This window comes from Mus caroli, chromosome 4 (genome assembly GCF_900094665.2).
Source record: "Mus caroli chromosome 4, CAROLI_EIJ_v1.1, whole genome shotgun sequence".
NCBI lineage: Eukaryota > Metazoa > Chordata > Mammalia > Rodentia > Muridae > Mus > Mus caroli.
Window position 1 is genome coordinate 93,760,697 of NC_034573.1, and position 9,744 is coordinate 93,770,440.

The 9,744-nt window shown below is 39.7% G+C and overlaps 1 protein-coding gene across 1 annotated transcript in view; it reads left to right on the forward strand.

The window, feature by feature from the left end:
• Lepr (leptin receptor) overlaps window positions 1-9,744 on the forward strand; it is an 89,243-nt gene that overhangs the window by 22,177 nt on the left and 57,322 nt on the right. Inside the window, exons 5-6 of the mRNA XM_021159648.2 lie at window positions 4,730-4,935; window positions 9,417-9,559. Coding sequence (XP_021015307.1) covers window positions 4,730-4,935; window positions 9,417-9,559 — 349 coding nt within the window. The remainder of the gene's footprint in view (window positions 1-4,729; window positions 4,936-9,416; window positions 9,560-9,744) is intronic.

A 9,744-nucleotide genomic window follows, 5' to 3' on the forward strand; every position in this document is an offset into this window, starting at 1 on the left:
ATGAGAAGAGATGACTCAAATACAGCTGCATCACTAAAGCCCACCCCAGCATAGATGGCTGCTCACCAAAGCTGGGGACCTGGGACCCACTGCACACATGGAGGCAGCTCAACAGGTTGAGTTTACAAGTGACTCAGTTGGTCTAAACCTCTTCCAGTTGGGCTGGCTGATTTCTGCTTCTTATTGTTTCCTTAGTGGTGGGGTGAGGAGTGGGGGTGGGAGGCGCTGGTGAATCTGGTCAGTTTCAAGGACTCCCTGAAGCTATTTGAGTCATTTACCGTCTGACTTAAAGAACTTTCCTAGATGATGGAATGTTTCAGCCTGTTAGGAAATATCTACACAATATGCTTCGTTGTGGAGCTGAAGTATGTTTTAAAAATATAAAATGCTAAAGCCAAGTTTGAAAGTGTGGCTATGTAATAAAGAGAAGGACAGGACACATGAACTAAGGAGTGCCCAGCAGAAATTAAGAGTAGGCAGGAGAGAGTACAGAACATTTGTAAGTATACAAGACACAGACAAACAGTTGGACGAGGATCTGGGAAGTCATAGAACACAGGGGACCATGGACCAGGTCAGATGAGAAAGCGCTGCCTGTCATGTCACATGGATGTTTGGACCTTCCTGGCTTACGAAAGGCTGGTTCCCTTTTTTTTGTTCCCCAGCTTTTGTTTTGTTTTGGTTTGGTTTTTGGTTTTTGTTTTCTTTAAATCAGCACATGGTGGTTACAAAACCCAGCTTCGGGGCCTTGGTTTCACTGTTCTCATTGACCCTACCTAATTTACGCATTGTCAAGCACATTCTTTGACGTCACTGGTAAATCTGCTTTTCCTAGAAACTCGGTGAGTAGAATTCCACACTCTGACTAGCTTTCCTCTCAACCATGCTATTCCCACTCTTCCTCCCCGCCCCCATAACTTCAGGAATGGTTTCCCATGAGTCTTAGCTTCTCTCTTGGGGTCTCATTTCATGACCTCCTGTTTTTCACCCTTTCTTAATGGGAGACACCCAACTCCTTTCCTGAGTGTCCCTCTGGCAAGCAGCTTCACTGGACAGAGTCAGCTCTTGCTGTGCTTGTGTCTGTCCAGTATTAATGGACACAATGTTAAGACAGTCTTGTTTATCTCCCTCTCTACCAGGAAATGCCTGACCCCGGATTACCCATGGAGATGACGTGAAGGTTCTGCATGTTGCCTAACCAGGGAGAAGCAGAAAAGTTTTTTTTGAGTGACCCAGGGTCACTAGGCTTTCTTTTCCTACCTCACTGACTTACCGCAGTTTTAGGATTCATTCTAGAAGCTTAGTTTCTCCTGTGGATAAGCCCTTCTCTCTTCTGTCTTGCCCAGAGCCATTTCTTGATTTAACTTACTTCTGGAGGGGCTAGATACCACATTATTCCCATGTCCTTGTGTGAGAGCTAGACATATTTTGCTCAGCTGGTAGGCCAATGAGGATGGAACTTTCCCTCCTGACCATGGACCCTGTCTTCTGTTCCTTTGATAACATTAAAAAGGAAAGTTCCTTCTTAGAATTTAAATTGCTTTATGAAAAAGTAGTTGGATCCAGGCCCTGTGGAGGTCCACTAAGGCAAAGCTTCTTCCCCGTGTTCTAAGTTCTACTTCTGGCCCTGGGGAGACTTGACCTTCCTTCTAAACAACCTCTGTTTATGAGTTAACTAGCTGCCCTGTCAACAACTGGGCCAGAAGTAGGTTGATATTCATACCTCTCACCTCAATCTATCAGACTGCTCATGAGATCTCTTTCTGCTTATGCCTTTCTTCTTCTTTCTTCCCCTTGTCCTCTTTGATTCTCCATTTGTTTGGCGAGAGAACTTAGAATAGTACAGTTCACCTCCTCTGTAAGACTTATCTAGGTCAGAGCCTCCCACCTTGGCTGATCCAGTGGGTCTCATGTAGAGGTAGAATGTTTGTGTTTTTTTAAAAGACACAGAATCTGTGAATTTTTCAAATGAGGTCTAAGAATCATTATTCTTTGTATTATTTGATATTAGTAGGGTAAAGTTTTGTGGAACTATTTTTACAGCTCACTGGTATGAAACATCAAATAGGCAATTTGTAAGGCTAAGATTAGGTAAAGTTCTTCAAGAACTGAGGACTGGGGTTCACTGTCAACTTTCCTAAGTCAGGACCTTAGATAGTACACATTTACACTAGTTTAGCTTAGGCCTGTTTTTTTTTTTTTTTTTTTTTTTTTTTCTAGAATGCTAATGATTTTATAGAGAAATTTTTTTCTGGGAAGAAAAAAAATGTACCAAAAGTCAGAGGACCAAATGTACCTTCTACAAACCCTGTGTGGCTGTTAACGGTGAATTTTAAGTTCTAAATATTTATGTCACTAACTAGAAAATTTTGCCCAAGGTAAAGTTCATAAAGAAGCCAAATTTAAAATCAAATTGACAAAAGTTCTTGCATCGTTATGTACTTTCAAGTACATTTTGTTCACATATAAGAATTAAATACTAGCAATGTGTGTGTGTGGGGGGGGCGGTGTCAGAGTACAACCTTGAGTGTCAGTCATCAGATCCCATTTTATTTTGAAGCAGGGTGTCTGTCTTGTTTGTTACTAACATATCAGGCTAGCTGGCCTGAGAGCTGCTCGGGAGTCTCCTGTTTCTACTTCCATTTTATAGTGAAAGTACTGGGATCATAGACGCTTGCAATTACATCCAGCTTTTATGTGGCTTCATTGAATTCAAAGTAAGGTCCTCATGATTGTATAGCAAGCACTTTACCCACTGAGCCATCTCCCTCAGCCTCTACGATTCCTTCTCTTCTTCTTCGCATGTGTCTTAGGGTTCCATCACTATGAAGAGACACCATGACCACAGCAACTCCTATAAAGGAAAACATTTAATTGAGGCTGTCTTATAGTTTTAGAGGTTTAGTCTATTATCGTCATGGCAGGAAGCATAGCAACATGCAGGCAGATATGGTGCTGGAGGATCCAAGAGTTCTATTCTATATCTTGATGCACAGACAAGAAGGAGACGGTGGGCCATACTGGGTGTAGCTTGAGCATATATGACCTCAAAGCCCACACTTCCTTCAATAAGGCTATGCCTCCTAATAGTGCCATTCCCTACGGCCAAGCATTCAAACCCATGAATCTGCGGGGGCCATACCTTTTCAAACCACCACAAACACTATATCTCATTCTCATATCTATGAACAAGCTTATTCACTTTTGAAGGTAAGTAATAATTAAATAGATAGTAGCAAGTTCCATATTTGGGTCTACTTTCCCCTTGGCCTGTCAGAAAGTCTGCTGCTCTTGGCAAACACTGTTCTTCTAGGGGAGGGATGGCTTGTTTTGTACAGTTTGGCAATGCTAAAATGATGGCTTGCTGCAAGGTGAACTTACTATGGCTAGGATGTGGAGAACTAATCTCACTACATGGGTCAAGTTGTTTAACAGTGTTGTTCGGCTCTTAATTCTGATTCCTTTTGTCTACTTATTATATTAATTATTAGAGAAGAGTTGAACTTTTCATGAGTAGTTATGAAATAGCCTATTTCTTCCTGCTATTAGGTACACACATATGGTATGTACTTTTGGTGACCCTCCTCCACAGTTCTTTTTTATATGAATGACTTCTTTAGCTTGGAAAATAATTATTGTATTCCATTCAACTTTATTGACATTAAGGTAGCTCTTCAACTCTATTTTGATTTATCTTGAAATAGCATATCTTTTTCTAACCACCTTCTTTAGTGAATTTGAGTTTTAGTGTTAAAATTGATTTCTTATGAGAGGCTTATAATTAGGTCTTATTTTTTTGCCCAATTCGCTACTGAGTGCCTTCTAAGCAAGACATTTAGGCTATTCGCATTTAATGCCACCAACTCTAGTCTCAAGCCTTCTATTTTTTCTTCTTTTCTCCATTTTTTGTTTGTTTGTTGTTTGTTTTGGGGTTTTGGATTTTGGAGTTTGGAGTCAGAGTTTCTCTGTGAAGCTCTAGTTGACCTGGGGCTTGCTTTGTAGACTAGTCTGACTTCAAACTTGAGATCTGCCTGCCTCTGCCTCCCAAGTGCTGGGATTAAAGGCATGCGCTACCACAACCTGTTAGTTTTAGCATATTTCTACTGTTCCATTTAATCTGCTTTGTTCCTTATTAGCTTTATCTACATGACTTATATTTTAGTAGCTTTTGAATTATGACACGTCTTCGAATCTAAGCAACTCTATACCACTTTGTATGTCATGTGTCATTTCAGGTGTACAGCACCAGCTCCCTCAAGCTTGGTTTTAATACTGCATACTTTAGTTTGGTCTATGCAATACCCTATAAATACATGGCTGCCAATCTTGACTTAATCAGACAATAAATAATTATCCTTGTAGTCAAACTTTATTCCTTTGAGTGACCTCAGATTTCAAGCTTTTATTTTCCTGTGCTCAGAGCCTTCCTACAGCATTTTTATAATGCAGATCCGAAGATGATTCTTAAGTTCAGGCATGTCTGAAAAAGCTTTTATTTCATATTTGTTTTTAAGGCTATTTCTACTGTGGGTGGTATGTTAGGGCAGTGGCTTCTCTTTCTTGTTAGTTCCTTTGCCCTCTTGCTTATGCTACCTTGACCGTCAGTCTGCTCTACCTCTCTATTTTTTTTCTGATATAGCCCACCTTTAAGCTGGATCTGATATCCTGCTTTCCAAATCTGCTCAGTTTCCATACCCATCTTACATTTTGTTCTTATATTTGAATATAGGCCTGAAGTCATAGATGATTCGCCTCTGCCCCCACTGAAAGACAGCTTTCAGACTGTCCAGTGCAACTGCAGTCTTCGGGGATGTGAATGTCATGTGCTGGTACCCAGAGCCAAACTCAACTATGCTCTTCTGATGTATTTGGAAATCACATCTGCCGGTGTGAGTTTTCAGTCACCTCTGATGTCACTGCAGCCCATGCTTGTTGGTAAGTTGCACTTCAGAGTGACAGTGACGCTAAAAAAAAAAAAAAAAAAAAAGAAAAGAAAAAGAAAATCAATCATGCAAAGCTGTTGAAAGGTTACTTGTGGGTTAAAGATTTCCACCGGCTTACATCACTGTGATGACTACTGAAAAACACGGCTAGTCCTAGGGTGTTATTGGCAGCTTCTCCACGTGTTCACAGTAGTAAACATCTCTACCATTAGCACTGAAATGGTCTCTTGAAGCAGCTTGGGCTCCTTTAAGTCTTGGATTTAGTGAATGGATGTGTATTGTTTGATTACCATCTGTTTATATCATAGGTAACTATTTTTGAGAATTATTAAAAACCTATTTCTCCAATAAATATAACTTAGAATTCATATATGCAGGGTTTAGCATAGAGGCTGGAGACCCTGTGAGGAATGGGGCAGGGTTCCTACTCACACAGCAGAGCTGTAGCACTGAGCAGAGTCAAGTCAGAGCAGTAAACAGTCAAGCCATCCACTACACAGTCCAAGTACAAGACAACCTCACATGGGTGGGACACCTCTCTTTATTTTTATTGCAAAGATCCTCAAGCCTCCTTTAATAAACTTACATATTTAGTTCACAGATGTCAATCACATAGGCAGGTATTAGTGTACTTCCTTAGTTTTATATATACAGGGAGGGGCATTATGTGCTACTTAGCAGTGTTCCTATCTTTTGCTTCCCTTTTCTGAAATGATAACATGCAACTCTTCATATGTGTGCAGGTGCATGAGGAGGCCAAAGGTCAATGTTACATTTCCTCCTTTATTGCTCTTCCCTTTTTATTTTATTTTATTTTATTTTATTTTACTTTATTGGGAGATGATTTCTCACTGAGGCTGGAGCCCACCAGTTTGGCAAGACTAGCTAGGTCCTGGGCTGCAGGGACCCTCGTATCTTTGGCCCCTTGGCACTAGGAGTGTAGGCACACACCACCGTGCATACGTTCCTGTGTTTTATGGGGATGCTAGGGATCCAAACTCACGTGATAGGCACTTTACCAGGTGCGCAGTCTCATCCCCCCCAAACAACTCTCCACATTTGCCTTTGATTCGTGGGTCTTGATGCCACTGAACACACTTGTCCATTTCTCTCTCACAATTTTATGCACAGCTCCAAACATTGCTTCTTTTTACATGACCTAAGATGGTTCTTTTGGACCCTTGTTTAACAATCTTTAGCAATCGAATTTGTTCTCAAGAGACATAAGCATGGTTCTCTTGTAACATAATGATAATAATACCTAAGCAATTCAATTGTGGAATTACGTCACAGGAAAAAGTGATAAAATATTTATTTAGTGTCATATTCTTATCTTTTCAAAACTAGGTAATTCAAAAAGCACTTAGATCAGCACTGCATCTAACTTGATTTCCAAGAAGAGTAGTGAAGGTAGCATGTGACCACTGAATTTATATGTATTCAGAAATTCCTCTTAATTCTGCCCTAATACTGGGATGTTAGAAAAAAATCAATTTCTTATATTTGAACTTAAAATTTGTAAGTGCTGTGAAAGAACGAAGATGTATTATGTAGTAATGTTTATTTGGGGATTGTCATTTCCGCTGTGATGGTCAATGATCTATTTAGTATTAACTAAACGAAGAAGAGGTATACATGTAAAACTCCAGAGTAAGAAATGCTTCAAGTCAGAACACATTCCCTGTGTCAAGGGAAAAAAAAAAAAGTCCCTGTGATGAGTGAGGAGCACTCAGAAGTCCCCATGTGTGGAGTTAGTGGAGTGTGCCTCATAGGAGATTGGATCAGAGTTATAAGGGACAGAGAACACCAGAGGCCAGGGTTAGAGAGTTTGGATTTGATACCATTCATATGGAAACTTTTGATTAGGGGTTGATAGGATCAGACGTGTGATATGATCACATGTATCTGTATGTTCAGATTCTATTCTACCTTGTGAAGAATGTAATTATTAAAGGGAAAAGATCAGGTGTGTGGGTAGGAGAAGCCTAGATGGGAGGCTGTAGAGATTGGCCAGTCGGTTTAGGGCTGTTGCAATAAAGGTGTATGCAGCTGATAAGATTCCTTTGTAGGAGCTGGAGGACAGAGAGGAATTAAGGTTTATCCTTCAGTTGGTCCCTAAAAATCTCCATCAATGAAAACACCAGTTCTTTAGAGAGGAATGCTGGGGGTTGGGTGCATATGCATAAATCAAGGTCACTTTGTGTTTGAGATGAGTCTTAGAGTCCTACAAGATATTGACTAAGCAGTTGGATATAAGACTCCAAAGTTCAGGGGGACTATCTATCTATCTATCTATCTACCATTGAGAGTTGTTAGCATATGGATTCTGTCAGATCATCCAGTTAGAATTTAGGAAGGAAAATGCTAACTGACTTTAGTAAGACTTAAGGAGACTGTGTTGTCTTAGAAACTGTGGATAAAAAAACATTTCACTGAAGGTGTTTGCAGGTATGTGGCACAGTGTGCCAAGAAACAGAATAAACTTAGATGAAGAGTGACACCAGACTTGGTAAAGGGTAGTTATCTCGATCACAGCTGAGTTTGTGATTGGTGAGAAGGAGCTGACCCAGGTAGGCTGCTTAGGTGGAAGGTAAGTCTCCCCAACTCTTGATGAGTGGGTGAGCGGCAGCAGTGCTGGGCTGGGTATAGGAGAGCCAGGGAAGCATCTTTAATTAATACATAAAGATACGTATATATCTTTACCTATGTTTTCATATGACTGCAAAGATAGGAAATGTGAAATAGCCTGCAATTGCATGTAATTTCACTATTCTTTACTGTATCTATTTTTTATTTTTATTTTTTTATGGTTTAAGAGCTTTATTATAGAAAGGCAGGGGGAAAGAGAGAAGGTAGAAAGAGAGAGGAAGAAAGAGAGGGGGAAAGGCTAGAGAGAAAGAGAGAGTAAAGGAGAGGAGAGAGGAGAGGAGAAGACAAAGAGAAAGGAGAGAGGAGAGAAGACAAAGGGAGAGGAGGAGGGGAGAGAGTGAGGGGTAAGAGGGAGACAAGTATTTATTTTTTTAAGTTTCCGTGTTGTTTTTGCTCCTGGGAATATGGTAAAATTGGCATGTTAGTGTTTAGCTCCCCCTTTTTATAATAACTTAAACTTGCAACAAGTCACAAAAAATAAGTGTCTTCAGATTTGAATAAAGGAAAAGACAAAACAACATCTCTAAATTCCTGAACAGATAGGATGTGTGAGAACTATACCAGTTTGGGTTGAAAATATCATTGAAACCACTAAATGTGTGTTATTGTGATGGCAATGGTCACGAACTCATCAATTTCTATTCATTATATACACCTTGCAAATTTAGAGACATGCTGAGGTGAAAATGGATGTACAGTTTGCCATTCACACACACTTCTTCTTTATTGAAAAGAAACACTCTATTTGTTAATTTCACAAGTATGGAGCCTGGAGACATGGCTCACCATTTGAAGCACTTGCTGAAGACCCAGGTTCGGTTCCTTGCACCCACATGGCAGCTCACAACTGCTTGTAGCTGTTGGAGGCTCGGACGTTGCTTTCTGGTTTCCTAGGGCAACTGATGAACATACCATGCACAGGCGCATACACACATACATAGAAATCCAAACAATACGCTTTACAAAACCAAGTATGAATTTGCAGTAAGTCCCTTGAACTTCAGAAGTTAAAGATTTTCAATATTCCACTGCAGTGTGAGTTTTAATGGCTGCTTGAGTTCATACCTTTATGGTATGAACCATAATTTATTAAAGTAATCTTTGCTTGTAAGATGGTTTCTTCACATATTTAAAATGTTTTCTTATTGGTTGAAATAATCAAGTACTTATATATGCATATACATATACAAGTGTTAATATGTACATTTGAATTCAGAAATCATTTAGTTAGTTAAAAATCCCCATTACGTTCAAACATCCCACTTCTATGTCTATATAGAGAGTCACGTCCTTCTAATGGTGCATTCTTTGCACAGTCATGTTTGTTCTGAGTTAAGTAGGTGTGCTTTGGATTGCTAGTTTACATGGATAGACATGCTGACTTTGCCCAGGTCTGTCTGTGCATTTTCTGAATACTGTTCTGCACACTGTGCTTGTCCTCATGACCAGGAAAAGCAGGCACAGTGACCGGGACTAGGCAGCGACTCCAAGTAAGACTGAAAATTACTAGCAACATGAAGTTAGGTAGACTTTTTATAGACGGCAATCACATTTATCAAAACCGTCTCATTTGCTGATTTCCAGCCTTTCCCACGCAGGTGAAAGAATGAAGACAGAGTTTGCTGGGATGAACGCTGGGATGGAGCAAGGAAAAGGCCCATTCTGCCCCTCTGCTTTAGCTCTGTAGTTAACCCTCAAATGTTAACATTTAACATTTTAAGTAGTTGAAAGATAAGCTATTCATCTCAACTTCATTTTATTCATAGACGATTGCCCTGAAAATTGACCAGCTTAAAAGTCTTTTTATCTTTTTTTTTTCTTAAGTGAAACCCGATCCACCCCTAGGTTTGCATATGGAAGTCACAGATGATGGTAATTTAAAGATTTCTTGGGACAGCCAAACAATGGCACCATTTCCACTTCAATATCAGGTGAAATATTTAGAGAATTCTACAATTGTAAGAGAGGTAAGTATATTTGGGTAAAGGAAGTAAAATTTTAAGAAACAATTAAAGATTGCTAAGTCTCTTAGAAATCACCTTGCTGCTAAATATGCCTGGGCTCTCTAGAGTAGAATGGACTATTTTTACTATTACATATTGAGATAGTTTATGCTTGATAGAAAGCCAGGTATAATTTTTTTTTTTTTTTT